At 41.8% G+C, this 26264-nt stretch overlaps 1 protein-coding gene across 1 annotated transcript; it reads right to left on the bottom strand.

The window, feature by feature from the left end:
• Positions 1–22482, bottom strand: LOC102982958 (serine protease 46). The gene is made up of 5 exons (XM_024123791.3): positions 22417–22482; positions 19198–19361; positions 18768–19016; positions 16836–17016; positions 1–1283 (listed from the first exon to the last, which is right to left on the bottom strand). Exons 1-5 carry the CDS (start codon positions 22480–22482, stop codon positions 1032–1034), a joined length of 912 nt encoding a protein of 303 aa, XP_023979559.1. The 3' UTR covers positions 1–1031.
• Positions 22483–26264: the final 3782 nt, after the last annotated feature.

The following is a 26264-nucleotide window of genomic DNA, read 5'->3' as shown; positions in this document are numbered from 1 at the left end:
TATGAGAAGCTTTGGTTCAAAGCTGTTGGAAAATTCTAGCCTAATAAAAGATAAGGTGAAAACTAAATCAAGCCGGGACAATCTAACATTTGCCAGCTCCTGCTGTCTTGGGAGAGACAATAGGGCTGGCCTTTCAGTACTCCAATCTCCTGCAAACCACACCTACTAAACTCTGGAGCCCGAGGGCAAGGGTAGCTGGCCACTGTGAACCAGAGGCCTACCAGGTCTGAGGGGGCCCCCATGCTACCTTCCACAAGGGTGGCAGAGCTCTGCCCTCTCAGTCTGGCTAGCTTGCGCCTGTCCTTCCTCTTCAGAGTATGATGGAGGTCACTAAGGCAGCTCAGGAACTCAGGGTGCAGTCACCTCACACAATCACCTAAGCAGGCACTCTGCCTTACCCCTCCCTGCCCCCCATCATCACCCATCCCTGCCAGGGAGGGAGGAGGAACCAGTCAGTTTCTGTAGACTCCTAGGGTGATATGAGGGCTTGGGAGAGACCCACACGTTCTGGAACTAGGTCCACAAGTGCAGGTCTGGTCATTGTGAGTTTCTTGGGAAGAGGCCAACCCTCACAGTAAGGCCTGAGGGAAAACTGTTGGGTCAGAGACCCAGGAGAGGGTCATGGGGACCTGGGGATTGCTGGAGTGCTGGGATGACTAAGCAGGGAGTGAGATCACAAAGTCCAGCTCCATATTTGGCAGAAGAGGAAACTGTAGCCCAGAGAGGGGAACGTGATGAGCACAAGTACAAGGAGGACTATCAGGGAGGCTCCCCTTGAGAGGACAGCCAGGCCTCTTGGGGGTGGGGAGGCTTGGAAGGGTCTGGCCATAATCAAGAAGAAAGATGATGACTTCAGTGACACAAAGTTCAAGAGCATCTTCATTGAACAATTGAAAAAACAGTGGCTCTGGGACCCTCCCCCAGAGTACTCTGCCCTGATGTCCTGTGCTCCTCCAGCCTCCACTTCTCCTGAGGACAGACAGAGGGGAGGAAGAAGTGGCCTCCGGGAGTGACTGCCCTGGAAACAGCACTCACAGGAGCCACAGGGAGCCCAAGGAAACCAGCAGAATGTAGCCAGTGAGGAAGACCAGGCTCAGGAAGCCTGGCCCAGCCCTGCTGACAAACCTCACATCACTGATCTGTGTCTTGATCCAGTCGGTGAAGTGGGAGGTGCTGGTGTAGATACCCAGGAAGTGGTGCCGGCTGCTGCTAAAGCTCCAGTTCAGCACCATCTGAATCCAGGTGTGGTTCACTTGGCAGACAAGGGAACTGCCAGAGTTACCCTGTGGAGGGGAGGAAGGGAGGCATAAAGGAGGCAGCAGGAAGGCCTCCCTGCAAGTCCCGGACACCTTCCTGCAAGTCCTTGCACCTTCCCAGGCCATATCCTTAGCACGAGCTGTGTTAGGCCCGTGCTGTCCCTGATATCGAGGCATGGCTATGAACCTGCTCTGTGACATGAAAGCACCGCACTGGGGCCCAAGCTCAGGATCACAATGGCCTCTCTCTGCATTCCCCTGCTAACTCTCTGACCATAACTACCGGTCCCCTCCTCTGCCTTCTCTTTAAATCGTGGTGGGCCTCCAAGGTGTTGCTCTTGACTTTCTTCTTTCCTACAATCCTGCTTACAGAATGAGCCATTTGAAATGCAAACCTGCCCCCTCTCTCTTTGTGCAAAGCAGGTGCATGTATAAGAATAATGTTTACAACAGCATACATCAAAAAGTAGTAGTTGTTATTTCTGCTGATGGTGGCTTTATGATTTTCTTAAAACTTTCTTACATTCTTCTGTATTGTTGAAAAGTTTCATAAATCTGAAAAATAGCTCATGCTCTCCCTCCCGCACATATATTTTTTAATGTAGTGCAAACCAAGATTTATAAGACATAATCTAATGAAGAGTGCATAAGACATGTAAGGAAAAAATAATAGAACTATACTTAAGAACACAAAAGAAGATCTACGTTAATGTACGGATATAGCGTTGTTCTTAGATGAGGCAACTTAAAACAAAGTAAAAAAGTCAGATCTCGACATTGGCTTCCTACAGTGTGGAAGACTAGACCCCCTTTCCCACCGTGCTGAAGGTAACTAAACCTGTGAGATTTTAAATGCATGGGTGAGCTGGCAGGAAAATAAAGACTCCTCAGAGTGCAAAACCCAAGGGAGGGCTGAAACACAGAGAGCCATCAGCAAAGCCCAGAAGATGACTTTTGCCCCAAGGCCATAGGCCAAACCCAGTGAAACTGAGCTTTGGTTTTCACAGCCTCATTCGTGGGTGCAGAAGACAAAAGGCAAAACCCAGGGCCTGCCCAAGGAGGGGAGCCTAAGAGGAAACCTCCTGCAAAAAACTATACCTCCCAGAAAGGACCACACCTTCCGAGAGACGATAAACTAGGAACACCTGCCCTCATGTGAACTTGCAGCTTGAATTCACACTGTCTGGGCGGTTAAAAAAACTTGAGCCAAGAACGTCGTTTCAAGAGGTCCTGGGTTGGTTTTATATCCAGGTATCTGGCAGAAGCAAATATAGATTCTGACTGAAGGAACCCACTTTCAAGCCATGCTTCAGCGAACTCCCATAAAAAAACACTCTAAAGAACACGTCCTCACTCTTAAAACATCACCCTGCACACAGGGAAGCTGAGGCACCAAGAGCAAATGCCAGCCAGCAGAAAAAAACAAAAGCAGCATCAGAGCCTTCATGGTTTGAGATTCAGAAATCATCACGTGGAAGCCTCAAAGTTTCTGGTAATGCACTATTTTATAGGCTTGGTGCTGAGGGTATGGGTGTTGGTTGTGTTATTCTTTATTCTCCATACACATTTTATAAATATTCTTTTATCTGTATTCAATAGAGAGTGAAAGAGTCAAAAATTATAACAATGTCAGTTCTCCTTATGTTGACCTCTAAAGTTCAAGCGATTCCAAATAAAATGCCAGCAGGATTTTTTCAGGACCTTGACAATCTGATTCTAGAACTGATATTGAAGGATAATAGTCCATGAATTCTATGACAGTTTTGAGAAAAAAAGAGCAAATTGGAGAGGCTGGGGACTGGAGAAATAGCTAAACAGAGTTAGATATATTTCAAAGCTATAATTATAGAAACCACGGTACTAGCATAGAAACTGAAAAATAGACCAATGGGGCAACGGAGAGCCAGCCAGATGCCTGCAGGTGGAGGAAACTTGGCACATGCTCCAGAAAGTGTCACGACTGTGAGAAAGGAGGTCTCTGCTGTAGATGGTGGAGAAACTGATGGAGAAAAATGAAGTTGGACCCTGCCATAACAAAACTCCAGAGGAAATAAAACTCTAAATGTGAAAAGTTAGAAAGATAAAGCTAATTAAAAATGTAGGGCCATGACTTTATGACTTGGGATGAAGCACATGTTTTAAAATAAGATAAAACCCCACAAACCTGAAGAGGGCAAATGTGTTAGGCTTAATTACATCAAAGTTAAGACCATCTGTTCAATGAAAGACACCAAATCTCAAGGAAGATAGATGATGAATTAAGATAGGGCATTTTCTCTGTCTAAAATCAACTAGAGGTCAATTTTAGCATATCTAGGGAAACCCTGAAAATTAACAAGCAGAGAAAGTGAGTTGAGGGAGACTTGAAGGTTTCCATGTCTAGGCTGACCCAGTTGTCAGCTCCCAGTGTCCAGACCCCCATGCTCCAGAGGAGGGAGATGGAGTAGGGCTTGGTGAAGTTTAAATCAAATTGACTTTTATTTATTTACTTTTTGGTTGCGTTGGGTCTTCATTGCTGCACGTGGGCTTTCTCTAGTTGCCGCAAGCAGGGGCCACGCTTCGTTGTGGTGCCTGGGCTTCTTATTGAGGTGGCTTCTCTTTTTTTTTTTTGCCGTACGCGGGCCTCTCACTGTTGTGGCCTCTCCCGTTGCGGCTCCGGACGCGCAGGCTCAGTGGCTATGGCTCACGGGCCTAGCCGCTCCGCGGCATGTGGGATCTTCCCGGACCGGGGCACAAACCCGTGTCCCCTGCATCGGCAGGGGGACTCTCAACCACTGCGCCACCAGGGAAGCCCCGAGGTGGCTTCTCTTGTTGCAGAGCACTGGCTCTAGGCGTGCGGGCTTCAGTAGTTGTGGCACACGGGCTCAGTAGCTTTGGCTCGCATGCTCTAGAACGCTCAGTAGTTGTGGTGCACGGACTTAGTTGCTCCGCGGCATGTGGGATCTTCCTGGAGCAGGGCTCCAACCCGTGTCCCCTGCATTGGCAGGCGGATTCTTAACCACTGTGCCACCAGGGAAGTTCCAATCAAATTGATTTTTAAATTGAGACTTACAATAGGACAAGGTATTTAATAACTGAAAATTATGGGCTCTGCCCAAAATGATGTTTGGAGAAAGGAGGAAGATTTGACACAGGGCATATGGGGGCAATGACTGGAAAGAATAAAACTATTTAACGTGGATTCTCGAACAAACTGAGATTCCTCAACAAATACAGGAGGGGACTGTAGCACAACATCATCTATGCAAAGTAAAATACACATATAGCAACACTACGCATTTTTCAAAGATACAGACTTCTTTAAAGACGTATTAAACAGATTTCAGCAGGGGCCTTTTGTGGCGAGAGAAAATGTAAGATGAAGGGGGAAAATCAAGCCAGTGATAATCAAGCTAGTGATAGAGATATGGTTGACTGGACTCTGGCAATCCAGAGAAAAAGAGAACTCAGAGTGAGAGAGAGAAAATAGAAGAGAGAGAGAAAGATGTTGTATGTGGACATTCTCTTACCACAGTGAAATTAAGCCAGAATCCAGTAACAAAATGTGAACCACCCCCATCAAAGAAAAAAAATTAACTTTCAAAAATGTTAAAGTAAAAACAGAATTAAAATCTACAGTTAGAGTGTAGAAAGATAAGAAGGCCATACATTGCAAAGTCCATGGGATGTGGGCCTGAATTTCACACAGAAGAGTCTTAGTCTAAATACTTTAATACCAAACAAGAGAGAATGAAAATAATTTATTATCATCATCAATTATTTATCACTGCACATTCAGCTGAACACACTTGAAAAGGAATTAATTAAGACAAAAAGCAGATGTCATGCATTAGAAAGCAAAAAAATCACAGACTTGAGGAATAAAATCAATAAATTGTACTTAAAAAACAAAAACAAAATAAATATCTTGTTAAGTGCTACCAAGAAAAACTCAAAGAGAAGGAAAATTCAAATACTTTGTGGTATAAGTAGAAAAGAGACTAGAATCAGATCCAGGGAAAATACACTTTCTAGTATCTGAAGACTATTTATAACTTTCTCTTTATGGATCTAAAATCTGGATGAAATGAATAATTTCTAAGAAAATCCAATAATCATGGACAAAACAACTTAAAGTATTGCTCAAGAACTACCCCTTCAAAGGAAAACAGGCCTATGTGGTTTCACAAGCAACTTCTATCCAGCATTCAAGGAGCAGATAATTTATGTTATTTCAAATGTTCCAGAACATAGACTGTGCTTTCAAGTGAAGCACAGTCATGATTCTATAACTTGACAAAGGGGGTGCCTTCCTCAACACACCTTCAGTGGAGCCCAGCCTCACTGGAGGAAGACAAAACAAAACACAAAGGCTGCGTGGTTGGTGTCTCATAGGACTGCTGTTCCAGGGCCAGTACCTCTCCTGGGCCATGCACAAACACTATCCTGTGCCTGGCCCAGAGCCCAGCACAGGGTGTCTTGTTGGATGAACAAATAAATTAAATGTATTCTAAAAAAAGATATTATAAATCTGAATCCAACAGATGAATGAAACCAAAGCACACCATGACCAGGGAGGGCTAATCCTGGCAGGCAGGGTAAATGGACATGAAGAATCTGTTGATGGAACCGACTCAGCACTCTAGATATGGAGTCCAGTCAACCATATCTCTAACTCACTCTAGCTGAGTTAAGAGTGTACAGTCTTCGTAATAGCTGCAGAAAACACATTTTATGAAGCATAGCATTCATTCCTGAAATAAAATGCCACAGTGAAACAAAGGAGTGGCTCTCTCCTTGACAGATGATATGCCATGTTAGCAACATGCTTCATGATGAAGTGTGGGAAGGACTTCCAGGAAGGTAAGCAACAAGAAAAAGTAGAGCTACAATTCCAGGTTGCTTCTGGGGAGCAGTACCCAAAATAATGAAAAAAGTAAAAATCATGAAAACGAAAGAGGCAAGATCATCACTAATTGTAGCTCATATGGGCATAGACCTGGAAAGCCCAAGAGAGTCAACTAAAAACTCTTGGATATAATAGAAGGGTTCAGTGAGCTGAACTCCCAGATGTTTTCAACAAGATGAGTCTGGGGGATGGAAATGAGGCAAGTGAAAAAGAAGGAAGGCTCTTGTCCTGCTAAGGAGGAAGCAGTAGACGTTGATTAACTCTAGGTGTTAGTCAAGTTTAAATACGTGTGTGGAAAATATCTGTAGAAGAATGACATTGAGATATGACAACTTTTAAACCACTACAGGGGAAAAGTGGAGTGGAAAAAAAATCAAACCAATACATAAAGTAGGGGGATAAAAAGAAACATTCTTCTTGGTAAATGGATTAAAGGAAAGCCTCCCAAATGTGTTGAAAAATATAGCACTGAGCATTATACTGTTTATTAAGAGACATACCTAAAACAAGATAGCACAGTGTCTCCTGGAAGACAGAGCAATTGTTCTGGAATATAATTCTTGACATTGCAATAAACAAGAAAAAGAAGTAAGAGGCATACATATTGAAAAGTAGGAGACAAATTTACCATTGTTTGCAGATGGTATGTCTCAAAATTAAAGAGAATCCATTATATCCACTGTATCTAGGAATTTTGCTTAATACAAAGTAAATACACAAAAAATCAATATATAATACAAACGGAAAAAACACTGAAAAAAACATTTTATATTACAATAGAGATGTAATATAAAATATCTAGGAATAAAGTTAAGAAGCAGCATGCAGTAATTATATGGAGAAAGCTATATAAACTCCTGCTCTAGGGACACAAATAAAATACAGCAAAATAGAGTCTATTCTCCCAAAATCACCACATGATTTTCCTTCTAGTATTATACTGAGATTGTTCAAAAGAAAATGGGGAAAAAACCCAAACACATGGAGACTAAACAACATGCTACTAAAAAACCAATGGGTCGGGCTTTCCTGGTGGCACAGTGGTTAAGAATCTGCCTGCCAATGCAGGGGACACGGGTTCCAGCCCTGGCTGGGGAAGATCCCACATGCTGCGGAGCAACTAAGCCCATGCACCACAACTACTGAAGCCCGCGTGCCTAGAGCCCGTGCTCTGCAACAAGAGAAGCCACTGCAATGAGAACCCCATGCACTGCAATGAAGAGTAGCCCCCGCTCGCCGCAGCTAGAGAAAGCCCATGCACAGCAACAAAGACCCAATGCAGTAAAAAATAAATTAATTAATTAAAAAAAAACCAACCAATGGGTCAACAATGAAATCAAAGAAGAAATCAGAAAGTACCTCGAGACAAAGATTGTTCAATTAGAATGAACATGGGAGAAGAGCAAGGTAAATTCTTTAAAAGAAGAATAATGAAGGAGGACTTGCCTTACCACATACAAAAAGGAATTATAAAGCTACAATAATTTAAAAAGAGTGGTGGCACACGAATGAGACTGCAAAGGGCAGAAATACACAAAAATAAGATGGGAATGTATGATATAATAAAGAGGGCATTTCTAATTCATTGCCAAAAAAAGTATTCAATAAAAATTATTGACATAACTGGCTATATTTGGAGAAAAATAAAACTGGTTTCCTCTCTCACCCTTCTAGATGAATCAAAATTAAAATATTTAAAGAAAAGAATTAAGAACATGTATGAGTAAAGAATTTTATAATCTTAGGGTGGGAAAGATATTTCTAAGCACAGCATGAAAACTACAATCATTAAGGGAAATAACAATAAATATGAACATATGAAAATTTTAATAATTAACTCTATGGGAAGAAATCCATACCAAAAAAAGGTAAATCATGGACAAGTAGCGTAAAATATTGTAAAGTATTTCACAAAGGGTTAAAACTTCCGGTTCCTAAAGTAATTTTTTTAACTTTTTATTTTGAAATAATTTAAGACTTACAGAAAATATACAAGTATAATATTTTTACCTAGACTCACTAGTTTAATGTTTAACCATATTTGTTTTATCTTCTCTCTCTCTCCATAAGTATGTGTGTGTGTATACACCTATACTTATGAACCAGTTAAAATTAAGTTGAAAAAGACATGATGTTCTTTTACCAATTACCACAGCATATAATACCTACAGTTTTTACAAATCAATAAAAAGAAAAGTAGTTTAACAGAAAAACATGGGCAAAGGACAGGGAAAAGTGTAAATGGTATATTGAACACAACAGGCATCTTCATTGGAACCCCCTTTGTCCCTTTAAAATGTATTTAAGGGGTGAGTTCTTTCCCTGATCCTGGGTAAAAACTGGGCAGAGTCAGAACGTTTTTCTCACTGTGATTAATGTAATCATAATCAGTATGATTACGCTGTCACATAAACATCTCAGTCCAGAAATCAGAATATACATAGCCACGCTATAATCACAAAGCTAGACTTGATTTAAAGTCAAACTTCTCAACTGATAACTAATTAGGACCTAGTGTATAGCACAGGGAGCTCTACTCAATATTCTGTAACATCCTATATGGGAAAAGAATCTAAAAAAGTGGAGATATGGATATAGATATATAGATATAGATAACTGATTCACTTTGCTGTACACCTGAAACCAACACAACATTATAAATCAACTATATTCCAATTCAGCCCCATTTACGTCAGCACTCCCCTCCTTTGGGGCAAAAGCCCCAGTGCAGGGAGAAGGAAAAACACACACTTAAAGGGAACAGAGCTGGCTCAAGCCCAACCTCAGAGTTTCCGCTCTAGCAATGTGGGAGCAGACTCCACCCCTCACAGGGCAGCCACAGCCAGGGAGCAGAGAGGAAGTCCCACCTCATACCCTGTGCAGGCTCTAGCTCCTCCATCACCAGCCACACCCTCTATCAAGGTGACAGTGGCCAGCACACCATGAGGAAAGACGTGGCTGGCACCCGCATTAAATCTGGCCCTCACACCAAAGACACTGGGCACACACAGTCTATGTACGGACACTCCCACATAAAAACACCACTTCAAGACCACAACAGATAACTGTTTCACCTAAATTCACAGAAACAGAGAAAATTAAGTAAAATGAAAAGAAAGAGGAACTACTCCCAGCTGAAAGAGCAAAAGAAAACCCTTGAAAAACCAAATAATGAAACAGATAATCAGTCTACCAGACGCTGACTTCAAAAAGTTGCTAATACCCGCGTGCCACAACTACTGAAGCCCGCATGCCTAGAGCCTGTGCTCAGCAACAAGGGAAGCCACCACAATAAGAAGCCTGCGCACCGCAACGAAGAGTAGCCCCTGCTCACCGCAACTAGAGAAAGCCCGCATGCAGCAACGAAGACCCAATGCAGCCAAAAATAAATAAATAAATTTATTTTAAAAAAAGAAAAGGGGGAAATTTCAAAAAAAAAGTTGCTAAGAAAAATGTTAAGTGAATTAAGAAAGAGTATCAATATAAACACAGATTTTTTTTTAACAAGGAACTAGAAACTATAAAGAAGACCTAATCAAAAGTAGATAATTCAATTTCTGAGATAAAAAGCACTCTAAAAGCAATGAATAGCCAACTAAATGACAAAGAAAAACACATAAGAGATCTGGAAGATAGAATAATGGAAATAACCCAATCAGAACAGCAGACAGACAGACAAATGGGAAAAAAAAAAGAAAGCAAAATATGAGATCTATGGGATAATATAAAATGTGACAACATATGCATAATAGGGATTCTGGAAGGAGAAGGGAGAGAGAAGGGGATTGAAAATGTATTTGAAGAAATTATGACTGAAAACTTCCTAAGCCTAAAGGAGGAAACAGATATCAAGGTACAGAAAGAACAGAGGGTCCCAAACAAGATGAATCCAAACAGACCCACACCAAGACATATCATAGTTAAAATGTCAAAAGTTAAAGATAAAGAGAGACTCCTAAAAGCAGCAAGAGAAAAACAGAGTCATGTACAAGGGAACCCCCATAAAGCTATCAACTGATTTCTCCGCAAAAACTTTGCAGACCAGAAGGGAGTGGCATGATATACTCAAACTCATGAAAAGGAAAAACCTGAAACCTAGGATACTCTATCCAACAAGATTATAATTTAGAACAGAAAAAGAGAGAAATAATTTCTCAGACAAGCAAAACTAAAAGAACTCAGCAATACCAAACCTACCCTAAAAGAAATGTTGAAGGACATTCTCTAAATGGAAAAGAAGAAATAATCTGTAGGAAAGGGAAAATCCCAAAAGGAAAAACAAATATATAGTAAGGATTGAAGATAACTTAAGTAAGCCAGTACATAGAATAAAAAACCAAAAAATATTGTAAAAGCAACTATAACTACAATAAACAGTAAAGGGACAAGCATGAAGATATAAAATATGACATCAAAAACACAAAATCTGGAGGAGGGGAGTAAAAAATGTAGATCTTTTAGAATGTATTTGAACTTGAATGACTTCAGTTTAAAGCAAATAGATATAATTATGGGTCAATATATATAAACCCCATGATAACCACAAATCAAAAACCTACCTATTGTAGGTTTTGTATACACAAAAACCAAAAAGAAAGGACCTCAAGAATACTATAAAAGAAAATAATCAAACCACAATGGGAAAAACAAAAAGAAGAGGAAAGGAAAAAATAAGAACTACAAAAACACTGGAAAGCAAGGAATAAAATGGCAATAAGTACATACCTGTCAGTAATTACTTTAAATGTCAATGGACTAAATCCTCTGATCAAAAGACATAGGGTGACTGATTGGATACAAACAAAACAAAAACAAGACCCTTCATTATGCTGCCTACAAGGGACTCACTTCAGGGCAAAAGACACACACAGACTGAAAGTGAGGGGATAGAAAAAGATATTTCATACAAATGTAAATGACAAGAAGGTGGGGGTAGCAATACTCATATCAAACAAAATAGACATTAAAACAAAGACCATAATGAAAAACAAAGAAGCATATTATATAATGATAAAGGGATCAATACAAGAAGAGGATATTACACTTGTTAACATATACACTCAATACTGGAGCAACTAAATATATAAAGCAAATACTAACAGACATAAAGGGAGAAATTAACAATAATACAATAATAGTAGGAGACTTTAACACCCTACTGACCTCAATGGACAGATCATCCAGAAAGAAAAACAGTAAGGCAACAGAGTTCATAAGTGACACCAAAGACCAGCTGGACTTAATTGATATCTGTAGGACACTACATCTAAAAAAGAAAAAAAAAAGTAGAATACACACTCTTTTCAAGTGGGCATGAAATGTTCTCCAGGTTAGATCACACACTAGGTCACAAAACCAGCCTCAACAAATTTAACAGGATAGAAATTACATCAAGCATGTTTCTGACCACAGTGATATAAAACCAGGAATCAACTACAGAAAGAAAAATGGGAAAAGAACAAACACGTGGAGACTAAACAACATGCTACTGAAAAACCAATGGGTCAATGATGAAATCAACGAGGAAATCAGAAAATACCTCAAGACAAATGAAAATGAAAACACAACTTTCCAAAATCTTCAGGATGTAGCAAAAGAGTTCTAAGAGGGAAGTTTATAGTGATACAGGCCTTCCTCAAGAAAAAAAGAAAAATCTCAAATAAACAACCTAACCTACCACCTAAAAGGATTAAGAAAAAAAAAAAACAAAGAAAGCTCAAAGTCAGCAGAAGGAAGGAAATCATAAAGACCAGAAAGGATATAAGTAAAATAGAGATTTAAAAGATATATATATAAAAGAATGATGAAACCAAGAGCCGGTTTTTTGAAAAGATAAATGAAATTGATAAACCTTTATCCAGGCTCACGAAGAAGAAAAGAGGACCCAAATAAACAAAATAAGAAAGAAAGAGGAGAAATAACAACCAATATCACAGAGATACAAAAAAATCATAAGAGAATACTATAAACAGTTATATGCTAACAAATTGGACAATACAGAGGAAATGAACAAATTTCTAGAAACATATAGCCTGCCAAGACTGAGTCAAGAAGAAACAGACAATCTGAACAGACTGATCACTACAAGTGAAATAGAATCTGTAAAACAAATAAACAAACAAACAAACAAACTCCCTGCAAACACACATCCAGGTATGAACAGCTTCACTGGGGAATTCTACCAAGCATAGGAAGAACAGGTTACACCTATCCTCAAACTATTCCAAAAACTTGAAGAGGAGAGGACACTCCCAGATTCATTCTATGAGGCCACCATTACCCTGATACCAAAGCCAGAAAAAGACACTACCAAAAAAGAAAATTACAGGCCAATATCTTTGATGAATATAGATGCAAACGTCCTCAACAAAATATTAGCAAACTGAATCCAACAATACATAAAAAGGATCATACACCATGATCAACTTGGATTTATTCCAGGGTCCCACGGATGGTTTAACATACACAAATCAATCAATGTGATACACCACATTAACAAAAGGAAAGACAAAAACCACATGATCATCTCAGTAGACACAGAAAAAGCCTTTGATAAAATTCAACATCCATTCATGATAAAAACCCTCATCAAAGTGGGTATCTCAACAACATATGGGAACATATCTCAACATAATAAAGTCCATTTATAACAAACCCAGGGCCAACATAATATTCAACAGTGAAAAGCTGAAAGCATTCCTCCTAAATTCAGAAACAAGACAAGGAAGCCCACTCTTGTCACTGCTATTTAACATAGTATTGGAAGTCCTAGCCAAAGCAATCAGACAAGAAAAATAAATAAAAGGTATCCAAATTGAAAGGGGAGAGGTAAAACTGTCACATTTGCAGATGACATGATACTCTATATAGAGAACCCTAACGTTTCCATCCAAAACTATTAGAACTAATAAATGAATTCAGTAAGTTTGCAGGATACAAGTTTAATATACAGAAATTTGTTGCATTTTTATACTCTAATAATGAAATACCTGAAAGAGAAAGTTTTTAAAAATCCTGTTTAAAATAGTGTCAAAAACAAACAAACAAACAAACAAAAAATTAGGGCTAATCTTAACCAAGGAGGTGAAAGACCTATACACTGAGAACTATAAAACATTAATGAAGGAAACTGAAGAAGACTGAAAGAAATGCAAAGATATCCTGTGCTATTAGATTTCAAAAATTAATGTTATTAAGATGGCCATACTATTCAAAGCAATCTACAGATTTAATGCACTCCCTATAAAAATACCCAGGAAATTTTTCACAGAACTAGAATAAATAATCCTAAAACTTATATGGAACAAAAAAAGATGTCAAAATGCCAAAACAATCCTGAGAAAAAAGAACAAAACTGGAGATATAACTCTCCCAGACTTCAGGCTATACTACAAAGCTACATTAATCAAAACAGCATGATACTGGCACAAAAATGGACACAGAGATCAATGGAACAGAAATAGAGCCCAGAGAGAAACCCACAAACCTACAGTCAATCTATGACAAAGGAGGCAAGAATATACAATGGAGAAAACACATTCTCTTCAACAAGTGGTACTGAGAAAACTGGACAGCCACATGTAAAACAATGAAGTTAGAACATTCCCTCACATCATATATAAGAATAAATTCAAAATGATTTAAAGGGGTTTCCCTGGTGGCGCAGTGGTTGAGAATCTGCCTGCTAACGCAGAGGACATGGGTTCGAGCCCTGGTCTGGGAGGATCCCACATGCCGTGGAGCAACTGGGCCTGTGAGCCACAACTACTGAGCCTGCGCGTCTGGAGCCTGTGCTCCACAACAAGAGGGGCCACGATAGTGAGAGGCCCATGCACCGCGATGAAGAGTGGCCCCCGCTTGCCACAACTAGAGAAAGCCCTCACGCAGAAACGAAGACCTAACACAGCAAAAATAAATTAATTAATTAATAAACTCCTACCCCCAACATCTTCTTTAAAAAAAAAAAAAAAAGATTTAAAGACCTAAATGTAAGACATGAAACCATAAAACTCCTAGAAGAGAACATAGGTGAAACACTCTTTGACATAAATCACAGCAATTTTTTTCTTGGATCAGTCTCCTAAGGCAAAAGAAATAAAAGCAAAAATAAACAAATGGAACCTTATTAAACTTAAAAACTTGTACACAGCAAAGGAAACCTTGACAAAACAAAAAGACAACCTATGGAATGGGAGAAAATATTTGCAAATGATGCGACTGACAAAGGGTTAATATCCAAAATATACAAAGAGCTCATACAACTCAATATCACAAAAACAAATAATCCAATCAAATGGGCAGAAGACCTGACTGGGCATTTTTCCAAAGAAGACAGGCCAACAGGCACGTGAAGAGATGCTCAACATTGCTAATTATTAGAGAAACACAAATCAAAACCACAGTGAGGTATCACCTCACACCTGTCAGCAAGGCTATCATCAAAAAATCTACGAATAACAAATGTTAGAGAGGATGTAGAGAAAAGGGAACCCTTGTACACTGTTGGTCGGAATGTAAATTGGTGCAGCCATTACAGAAAATAGTATGGAGGTTCCTTAAGCAACTAAAAATAGAGCTACCATATAATCCAGTAATTCCACTCCTGGGTATACACTTGGAAAAAACAAAAACACTAATTTAAAAATATACATGCATCCCCAATATTCAAAGCAGCACTATTTACAATAGCCAAGACATGGAAGCAACCCAAGTGCCCATCCACAGACAATTGGCTTAAGAAGATGTGAGATATATATAGACATAGGTAGATATATATATATAACATATATATATGTTATATATATATAACAATGGAATATAACTCAGTCATAAAAAGAATGAAATACTGCCATCTGCAACATGGATGAACCTAGAGAATATTATGCTTAGTGAAATAAGTCAGATAAAGACAAATACTGTATGATATCACTTATATGTGGAATCTAAAAAATAATACAAATGCACGTATACACAAAACAGAAACAGAGTCACGGATATAGAAAACAATCTTGTGGTTACCAAAGGGAAGAGGGAAGCAGTGAGGGACAAATTAGGGGTATGGTATTAACAGATACAAACTACTATTCAATATATATAAAATATAAGCAACAAGGATATATTGTAGAGCACAGAGAATTATACTGATTATCTTGTAATAAGCTATAAAGTATGTAATATAATCTGCAAAAACACTGAATCACTATGCTATACACCTGAAACTAACATAATAAATCAACTAGACTTCAATTTTAAAAACCACAAGAAATACTTGTCTTAAAAATGAAAAAATTTTTGAAGGTGTCCAACTCAAGAAATTATCCCCTATGTATATAGAAATTTGATTTATGAGAGAAGTGGTGAGAGCCAGTACAGGAAATGTTTCTTTCAGCAAACGACACTGGGACAATTGGTAGTCCATACACAAAATAAATAAAAATAGAGCCCTAAATTACACCGTTTACAAAATGAATGCACATGGATTCAAGACCCAAATGTGGAAACCAAAATTCCCAAACTTTTAGGAAAAAGAAAACAGGAAAATGTCCTTATAACCTCAGGAAAATGAAGGATTTCTTAAATAAGCATAAACTAAAAAGGAAAAAAAAGGATATGATATGTTTGATTGAAATAAAATCTAAATTGCTAACACAACATTATGTCAACTATACTCCAATAAAAATTTGTTTTAAAAAATCTAAATTGCTGTTGAGCAAAGGAGAGTATATACAAAATGATCAAAAAGAAAGAAAATATTTGCAATATACACAATGAACATAAAATCAGTATCCAAAACATTAAAATATAATAAAAAGAAAATGGCAAACAATAGAAAAATGTGTAAACTATCTGAACAAGTGATTCACAGAAAAAAGAATTATGAATGGTGAATAAACATATGAAAGGATGCACAGTTGCACTAGTAACTGGGACAGGTACATGCAACCGCAAAGGGATACTATTTCTCTAGTTCTCATCCTCAGAATGGAAAACATTTTACAGTCTGACCAATACCAAAAGTTGGCAAGGATATGGAACAATGGAATTCTCAAACACTGCTGTAAGAATATAGATTAATACAATCACTTTGGAAAACAATTTGGCAATGACTATTAAAGATGAAAGTATGCACAGCCTATGACCCATCAGTTCCTTGCAGGATGCACCATATTGAGAAATTCTGGAACATGTAAATAGGGAGACGTGTGTAAGAATATTCAGAGCAGCAGAGTATGCGATATGAAAAAATTAGAAGCTACCTCAATGTTTATAAACAAGAGAATGAATAAACTGTGGAATATTCACAAAAGAGAATACTGTAGATAGAACTGTTAATTAATGAATTACAGAGGCATGTATCAATATGGACAAATCTCAAAAACAATGTTGACTAGAAGATGCAAGGCAGAAGCTGCTTACAGAATGATGCCATTTATGCTAAACTCGTTCTGCCAGCATCTGGTCCAGATCTGGGCATGTGACTGATGTTCAGAAGTGCTCAAATAACCTGAGAGGTACTGCCATTATTAACCATAATTGTGGAGAGGAGTGAAAAGTATTTTCACCCTTATTTTACATATTGGGAAACTGAAGCCCAGGGAAAGGAGATTTTCATAAGGTCTCCCAGTGCCATGTGGAAAGGAATGCATGACCACTGAAAGTCGTCTTCTTGCCCGGGTCTAGACACTGCGCACCTGACAGGTGTCCATGCCCCACTGTAAGCTGGCACAAATCATGTCATTCCTGATTAACTTTTTCTGGCCCTTCAAGAAAAGGAACTTGTACTGTTGATTGCAGATCTCGTTGTTTACAATCTTGACAGCCACCTCCTTAAGACTGTAGGACGGCTGTGGGGTCTCCGAAGAGAGAGAGATCCTGCCTCGTCATCCCTTCAGCTCTTTGGCACATCTCCATCTTGGAGCTATCGAGATTCGTGATGTGGGAGGCAGGGCCATTTCCTGGGATAGCGATGTATAAAGGCCCCAAACCACAATCTGACTTTTGAAAAAGCCTGAGCTCATTAAAAAGTCTCCCGAGGGGCTCAGACCAACATCCAGGCACTGAATGAAGCCAAGGAGAGATTACCCCAGTAATTCATGTTCCATGAGGGTGAATGGCTGGGCACTGCTCCATGGCTACCTGCCAATGTGGCAAGACCCTAGAGCCCAGGGTGAGCCACCCCCTGGAGGGCAGGACCCCACAAAGGCTCCTCAATTCTAGGACCTCAGAATGACACCAACAAGGGACAGGAATTATTGGTGCTCAAGGTAACAAGTGTGTACAATGGCTACCCAATGCCTAGGTACCCCCCTGAGACCACAGCCCTTGTGCCACCTGCAGACAGGAAATCCCATTAATAGCCAAAGATTAATTTCCTTCCAGGCTGCAAGGTGAGAGCTTGACATTGGAGTTAACTTAACTTTGGGAACTGAGGTCCATACACACCATGAGTGTTTTTTACACCAGGGCACTGTGTATATCCTCCTATCAACAGAGTTCAGGGCGATGTGCAGCACGTGTAGGTGCTCAGGAAATATTTGCTGATGGAGTGAATGAGTGAATGAGTGAATAAAGGAATGGATGGAGGAGACCATGGTGGAGTTATGTTCTGAAGAGGCAGGTGTCTTGGGACCTCGGACTGCCTTCACGTACCTCGAGGATATGTTTGTCCCCACCCGATCACCTGCAGACAGGAAATCCCATTAATAGCCAAAGATTAATTTCCTTCCAGGCTGCAAGGTGAGAGCTTGACATTGGAGTTAACTTAACTTTGGGAACTGAGGTCCATACACACCATGAGTGTTTTTTACACCAGGGCACCGTGTATATCCTCCTATCAACAGAGTTCAGGGCGATGTGCAGCACGTGTAGGTGCTCAGGAAATATTTGCCGATGGAGTGAATGAGTGAATGAGTGAATAAAGGAATGGATGGAGGAGACCATGGTGGAGTTATGTTCTGACTTTTGAAAAAGCCTGAGCTCATTAAAAAGTCTCCCGAGGGGCTCAGACCAACATCCAGGCACTGAATGAAGCCAAGGAGAGATTACCCCAGTAATTCATGTTCCATGAGGGTGAATGGCTGGGCACTGCTCCATGGCTACCTGCCAATGTGGCAAGACCCTAGAGCCCAGAGTGAGCCACCCCCTGGAGGGCAGGACCCCACAAAGGCTCCTCAATTCTAGGACCTCAGAATGACACCAACAAGGGACAGGAATTATTGGTGCTCAAGGTAACAAGTGTGTACAATGGCTACCCAATGCCTAGGTACCCCCCTGAGACCACAGCCCTTGTGCCACCTGCAGACAGGAAATCCCATTAATAGCCAAAGATTAATTTCCTTCCAGGCTGCAAGGTGAGAGCTTGACATTGGAGTTAACTTAACTTTGGGAACTGAGGTCCATACACACCATGAGTGTTTTTTACACCAGGGCACCGTGTATATCCTCCTATCAACAGAGTTCAGGGCGATGTGCAGCACGTGTAGGTGCTCAGGAAATATTTGCTGATGGAGTGAATGAGTGAATGAGTGAATAAAGGAATGGATGGAGGAGACCATGGTGGAGTTATGTTCTGAAGAGGCAGGTGTCTTGGGACCTCGGACTGCCTTCACGTTCCTCGAGTATACGTTTGTCCCCACCCGATCATCCAGCACATGGATCCAAGAGATGGCTTGAGTTTAGGGTTTGGTAGACAGACAGGCTGGATGAGGGGGGACCAGGAGACAGAGTCCCTGAGCTTCAGGAGGGCAATATCCTGAGACATGAGGCTGGTGAAATCCTCATGAATCACGATGCAAGTGACTGAGAGGTCGGTGCCATTTTCTGAGAGGCGTTGAATTCCCATCTTCACGGAGTATGATCTGGGGTCCTTGGATCTGCAGGGTCACGGGTAAGAGGCAGATCACCAGCAGTGAGGTCAAACATGGAATGGTTGGAGAGACACAGGCTGAGCACAGGACTACCCAGCCAGGCCCCTACTCCCGGATCCCCAGATTCAGCAGGGCCTCCCAGACCAGAAAGCAAAGCCCCTGAGACTGGCTGGCCACACTGACTGACCTCTGAAAGCAGTGCACAGCTGTAAGGACCCACTGGTGGTGGATGAGGGAGCTGCTGCAGTTGTTCGCGCCCAGGAATAGGATGCTCACCTGCCATGGCCATTTGCCTGCCTCTACTAGCTTCCCCTTCACATTCTCGCAGGAGATGTTAGTCTGACCACAGGCCTGGAACCAGGACCCTTAGAAAAAAGGTAGAGAGGGGGCCATCACAGCCCCATGCAGACTCTCAGGCAGCAAAGGGCAGTCCTCAGACTTCCAGCCGTCACAAGCAGCCACTGCCACACGCACATGTGGGAAGGGGCTTTTCTCACCACCCCCAAAGTGGCAACCAAAGGCCCAGAGGCAGCAGGAGCCCCATGTTATAAAGAGAGCCTCCAAACAACGGGGACCAGACAACCCCTCCAGGGCTTCTTACAATCCATCAGCCCAGGATTCATCCCTTCTCCCTTGTTTACACAAGTGAAGGAGAAGAGAGAAATCATCAGAGGGGTGAGTGTCAGTAAGCGCTAAGTGATGGGGCACAATGAGCAGGGCTGCTAGTCAGTTATAGCCAGAAAGCAATGGACTGTGATGTCACATTGTGCAACTCCAGGGCCTGCCTCCATAGACCACCAGCCCTGGAGGTGCGCTCTCTGCAACCATACCAGGAAATGAGTAGAGATGCTTGTCAATTTCCTCCTTGCCCCTCACTGGCCCCAACAGCAGGAGTGGGAGCAGTGGGGGCTGCATTGAACTGGATAGGAGATTGAGATTCTGAACTGGACCACCTTGGACTGGTATTTAAGAACTGAACATCACCGAGGACAGGAAAGGGAGAAATTCTACAGCAATGGTTGGAGACCAAGATTAAAGACAAATTAAAAGGTTCCTTGTGTATAGCCTGCTGTAAAGTTTGGGCTGGCCAAGAAGCTGTCACAGGCGGTCATGGACCTCCTCATACAGGCAAAGTTGGACATGTATTTACACTGTCTCAAACAGACGTGGTTCCAGAAAGTGTTTCCCTCAGCAGTTCAGCGTGCAGTGCCAACCAGAGCTCCAGGGACTCAGCAGCAGCAAGCAAGGCTCGTCCTTGCCTGGGAATGGGGTGGGGGGCGAAGGGGGGCGGCGGAGGCGCGTTCCGTGGTGGTGGTGGAGAGGGTACAACAATCAACAGACCAGGCTAATCTATTGCAACTCATACACATTAGCAGAAACATCTACTGGGCTCTGCCTCATAGCAGTCCCTCAGAGGGTCCCAAACCATTGATGTTTGGTCTTGTTCCACCATGTCCCAGGGCTCCTGGTACTGCTATCAGATGTGGATGGCTGGTTCTCTTGCCACACACTCCCATGGCTGGTCACCTTTACCCTCAACCAGTGGCTCCCCACAGGGATCCACAGGCACCTGCACAAGCCCCAACATCTCCATGGAGTTTTGTCTGCCTTGCCCTCTCATTGCTCCATTCTTGCCCATGTTTCTCTCCAATGGCTTGCTGTCTTATTTTCTGTCTCCCCCAAGGGGGAGCCACATTTCCAGCCCTTCTCATATACTGTGGTGGGTTTATGGCTACCTTGTTTCAGATTACAGCCTGCTCCAATGGAGACTTTGGGAGGAAAGAGAGGACTTCCAAAGCCTTGCCCTTGACTCTCTCACAAAGCTTAGGCCCTGGAGATCCAGGGTCCCACAGAAAGAACTTCGCCACTTAAAAAGTGACAGCTCTAAGAGGTAGGGTTGGGCTTTGCTTCTGTGCTCCACACCCTCAGTGGGTTCCTCAGTTTCAGAGAACAGTACTCCTCAGAACTCATGTCCAGGACAACGTTGACTCTGATCTCCTTCCCCCAAACCTTATACAAGACGTGCAGGATTCAGCCTGGAGATGCCAACAGCAGACGCCAGCACCAAGAACAGCAGCTGAATCTGGAGCCATGATGGATTAATTTGGGGGCATGAGGTGTTGCGGATCAATCTTGTCATAGACACAGTGATACCATTCCATACACGGGGGACACTCAGTGGCTCAAACAGATTCCACTGCGGACCACCTCTACCCTTTCTTGGAGTTCCAGAGTCGAAGCACTCCCACTCAAAAGCTGTATTCCGATGTCACCCCATGCACTCACACGTGGCAATGGGAATGCGTGTCTTGGTTCATGACCTCCGTCCCTACAAGGTCCCAGACCCTCACCCCCACATCATCACAGGCACAGCAGTTAGCTACAAGGAGCAGTGCACATCCTCACCACCCCCAGACATCACAGATGCCTGAGGACAGCACGGAGTAGGAGAGCACTCATTCATTCACTCACTCACTCAAGGAACTGGTCTGGGAAGGGGAGTCACACAGTGAAGGCAAAGGACAAATTCCCTAAGTTGGGGAACACATCCCCACTAACAGATGCCATGCCAGCAAATTTTCTGCCAAGGGGCAGAATGGACAGCTGGCAGGTGACCTGAATCAGGGCTGCCACCACAAGATTACATGTGGTCAGTTAGGGTGGGAGCCCAGAGACCTTGTCACATGGCGTCCCACACTTTTTACCCCCAAAGAGTCTACTGAAAACTGGTATTGAATCCTGGCACCACAAGCACTTAGTTCTCTGGGCCTCAGGTTCCTATTGTGAAATGGGGATACTGGTAAAGCCCACTTCAAGGGGTGTTGAGATATAAGCCATGTGAATGATGCCTTATGTGGGATGAGCAGTCACCCACATATCACATCGTCCTCATCACAAGTCCCAGTTCTCTGAGATTGTGCCTCCCAAATCTGTTCCATGGATATTACTTTGTTTCCATTTTTAATAAGGCTCTTTCCTCATGTTCATGGTCACTGGCAAACAGGAACTGCCTCGACACTGTCTGGGTCCCCAGGTTTGGCACACCACGCAGTCTGACGAAGAGATGCCCATCAGCAACAAATGGAGGCCGTGCAGGCATGAGGACAGTTGATATAGGCACCCAGGCAAACAAAGCCCTCCTGCCTCTCTCCCATGTTCCCAAAGCCCTACCTTCAACATAGAGATTATTCTCAGCCCTGGCAGAAGGAAATGGAGATGCGAGGCCCTGAAGATCTCCCTGCCCACATGCCACGGCAAGCAACTGCACGGCCCTCACCGGTCCTCATTATGGGACTTGGAGGCAGGGTGGGGCAGGGCATCTCTACTGTGTGAGAATTCTAGAACTCATGGTTTGTTTATGCAGGGCAGCAGGGGGTGAGCCTCTGCCCCACGGTTGGGGGCTCACCCAGCTGGGGCAGCAGCAGGAGGCTAAGTAGACAATGTGGTCTGGGTCATGGCCTGCCAGAGCCATGACGTGATGCTGCTGCCAGACACCTCACTGGAATGGTGCTGCTGATGCCTTGCCCTGAGCCTGTGACAGCACGTGCTGTCTGGCCCGAGACAGTGCCTCCTGGGCTCAGCCTTGGCCTTGACGGGGCCCCTGTATCCCTAACCCTAAGTCTGTGATAGCGCCAGGTATCTGGCTTGTGACAGTGCCTAGTGCCTGGCCTGTGAGGCACTCCCAGTGCCCAGTTCAAGTTCCTTTATGAAGCCCTTCTCATGGCTCCCCTGGAGGTATGGAAACTGAGGCTCTGAGAGGCTGATGGCTAGTTCCTGCTGTGATTGATTGAGCTGGAACTGAAGTTTTCCTTTTTCCCACTCTGCATTTTTAAGAGAACAGCTCATGGGTAGAGGCCAGGTGTTTTGGGCCTGGGAGGTGAATTCCTGAGAGGAAGCAGCTTGCAAGCCTGGGTCTTCATGAATCAGCAGTGGTGGGGAGCCACCACTCCATTGAAGTCCCCACCCCAAGAATCCCATGAGGGACTGTCCATGAGGACGGCTCACTCCTGCTCCACCCCGTTGCCAGTGTTGTCAAGATCATGGGTAATGAGATTGCTGCTCATTACACTGCTAGAGGAGATGGACTGGGGCCAGCATTGTGGAAAACTTTGGAATCATTTAGCAAAGCAGAAAATGTGCCTACCTCACAACCTGCAGTTCCACTCCTGGTTGTGAGCCCTAGAAACATCATGCACATATGCAGGAGGAAAGACAAGTGAGACTGTTGGCAGCAACACTGTTGGGTAGAGCCTCAACTAGAAACTACCCAGCTGCCATCGAAGGCAGGATGAATGCATGGAATACTCGAGCAATGAGAACAGACCACTACGTGTAGCGACATGGGAATCTCATAAAACATATTGCTGAGTGAAAGAATTCAGACACCAAATGGTACATACTGCATGAAATTCAAAAACAGGCAACACAAACTATTTTTAGGGATACATGGTAGAAAATCAGATTTCCTACAATCAGATTTCCTCTGGGGGAAAGAGGGAGAAAGAGGGAGGGAGAGAAAGAAGAAAGAAAATCCAGAGAAGCAAAACTCTCTCTACTCTTCTGCCTTTGTGGAAACTAATGCTTTGCGGGGGAATGATCAACCAATAAAACCAAGATAATTGAATAAAGACCAAGCATATCCATTACCACTGCCAATGTGAATACAAAGAAAAACCTCTACTTTTACAAGTCAGAGATTCTTATATTGGGTAGAAAAAAATCCACTCACATGCTACTCAATAGAGACTCACCTAAAACAAAGTGATATGAAGCAGTTGAAAGTAAAAGATGGGCAAAAATATATTAAGTATATATAAGCAAAAATAGAAATGACAATATTAATCTCTAAAGATGTAATTCAGGACAAAAGCTTTAAACAGAAAAGTAAAATTACTTTCTGTTGATGAAAGATAAAAATTATAATGACTATGTAACATTAAAGTTCTGTTCATCAATAACAACATCAAACAGTGATACACAAGAAATGGAAAGACCTCACTTGCAGTGGGAGAGTCTTCTCCAGCTTTGTCTATCTTTGAGGGATTGAACATCTATAAAAATCAACTGCACACTAGACTACTAAGAAAACCACAATAACTTCCCTAAAAGTGGAAATAGTTTGGGCCACATTTTTTACCATGATGCAATGAAACAAAGATTTAATACGAATGAGTAAGTAGGGGCTTCCCTGGTGGCGCAGTGGTTGAGTATCTGCCTGCCAATGCAGGGGACACGGGTTCGAGCCCTGGTCTGGGAAGATCCCACATGCCGTGGAGCAACTAGGCCCGTGAGCCACAATTACTGAGCCTGCGCTCCACAACAAGAGAGGCCGCGATAGTGAGAGGTCCGTGCACCGCGATGAAGAGTGGCCCGTGCTTGCCACAACTAGAGAAAGCCCTCGCACAGAAACGAAGACCCAACACAGCCATAAATAAATAATAAATAAATAAATTTTTTTAAAAAAAGAATGCGTAAGTGAAATAAAACAAATGACTTGAAAATTTTAAAAATAAAGTTGGTTAACTTATTTCAAGGAAATAAAAACATTCTATAAACTATTTAGAAAATTCTAATCATTAGAGCAATGCATTAAAAAAACTTTTTTGAGTGTGTTCAAGGCAAATCTATAACCTTAAAGGTATTTATTATTGAATAACAAAGAATGAAAATAAATGAATTAAATGTTCAAAGCAAGAAACTGTAAAAGGTACAAAATAACCCCAAGGAAAATCTGTAAGAAACATGTACAAAATATAAAATTATACCCTAATCAATTATTACAGCAGAGTTAGGAATGAACTCTATGATCTGGATCTTTGTAAAAAGAAATAATATTAAATAGGACAACAGGCGTATTTTACACTGATAGGGTATAAACCATCAAGATGGCACAGCAGGCATGAACCTTGCACTCCTAACAACACAGCTTTCAAACATGAAGCAAGAATTGTTAGAACTGCAGGAAGAAATAGACAAACTCTGAATTCTCATGATAAACCACTCAGAAATCAACAGATTTATAGATATAAAATATTTGAAGTGTTGAGAGGATTTGAATAACACAATCAACAAGCCTGATCCAGTCTGTTATAGCTAGAACTCTGCTTCAAAACACACACTTTTACTTCAAACGGACATGAAATATTCAATAAAACTGACCAAATACTAGGCACAAAGAAAACCTCAATACATTTCAGAATGTGGAAATAATTAAATCCATATTGATATAATTTTTAATAGAGAAAAAGGAGAAGCCTCTATCCCTCCCCCAAACTATCTGTCAGGAGATTAAATAACATCCATATAGTACTCTTGGGTTAAGTAAGAAATACAGTGTGAAATAAAAAACACTATAGAATGAATGGCAATGAGGTCAGTACATATAAAATCCTGTGAAATACGGCCAAAGTGAGACTCACAGGAAATTTTATGGAATTAGTGAAAATATTAGAAATGAAAAAAGTCTATAATAATGAACTAAGCATACTACTCAAGAAGTTAGAAAAAGAACAATAAAGTATATCTCCCCAAAGGAGAAGATTGAATTACTAAAGCTAAAAGAACTTTCATGAAATAAAATAAAAGAGAAGCATATTTGATCACTAAAATCAAAAGGTAGTTTGTACCATTTAGGAGTTGACAAGTAAGAGAAACTTCCACTCAAACAGGCTTAAAATTTCTGTCTCTTCTCTTCAGTGATGGTGGCTTCATTCTGAGTTGATCCCCTTATTGAAAAATGGTTGCCAACATCCTTCTGCTTCCTCATCTACATTAAGAGAGACAGTATGGGGACTTCCCTGGTGGTGCAGTGGTTAAGAATCCGCCTGCCAATGCAGGGGACATGGGTTCGAGCCCTGGTCCGGGAAAATTCCCATATGCCGTGGAGCAACTAAGCCCGTGTGCCACAACTACTGAGCCTGTGTGCCTAGAGTTCACGCTCTGCAACAAGAGAAGCCACCGCAATGAGAAGCCCGCGCACCACAAGGAAGAGTAGCCCCCGCTCACCACAACTAGAGAAAGCCCGCGTGCAACAACGAGGACCCAACACAGCCAAAAATAAATAAATAAATAAAAATTTTAAAAAAAAAAAAAGAGAGAGAGAGAGACAGTATGCATTTCTCTCCTCTAACCATACCTTATGCTTATTGGGATAACCTAACTGGGGTCAGGTGGCCGGGCACTGGACTATGCTAATTAGATCAAGCCAATGAGCCACCCATTTGGGAGCTGGGAGTGTGACAGCTTCTCCCTGAA

The sequence above is a fragment of the Physeter macrocephalus genome, chromosome 18, assembly GCF_002837175.3.
Source record: "Physeter macrocephalus isolate SW-GA chromosome 18, ASM283717v5, whole genome shotgun sequence".
NCBI lineage: Eukaryota > Metazoa > Chordata > Mammalia > Artiodactyla > Physeteridae > Physeter > Physeter macrocephalus.
This window is presented reverse-complemented; position numbering and strand designations above follow the sequence as displayed.

Bases quoted from the DNA above. Each gene is read 5' to 3' on its own strand.
- LOC102982958 (XM_024123791.3), bottom strand. From the start codon at position 22,482: ATGGCTCTGGCAGGCCATGACCCAGACCACATTGTCTACTTAGCCTCC. The intron at 19,362-22,416 runs GTGAGCCCCCAA...TCCTGGTTCCAG, and splicing joins CCTGCTGCTGCCCCAGCTGG to GCCTGTGGTCAGACTAACAT. The intron at 19,017-19,197 runs GTCAGTCAGTGT...GTGACCCTGCAG, and splicing joins GCTGTGCACTGCTTTCAGAG to ATCCAAGGACCCCAGATCAT.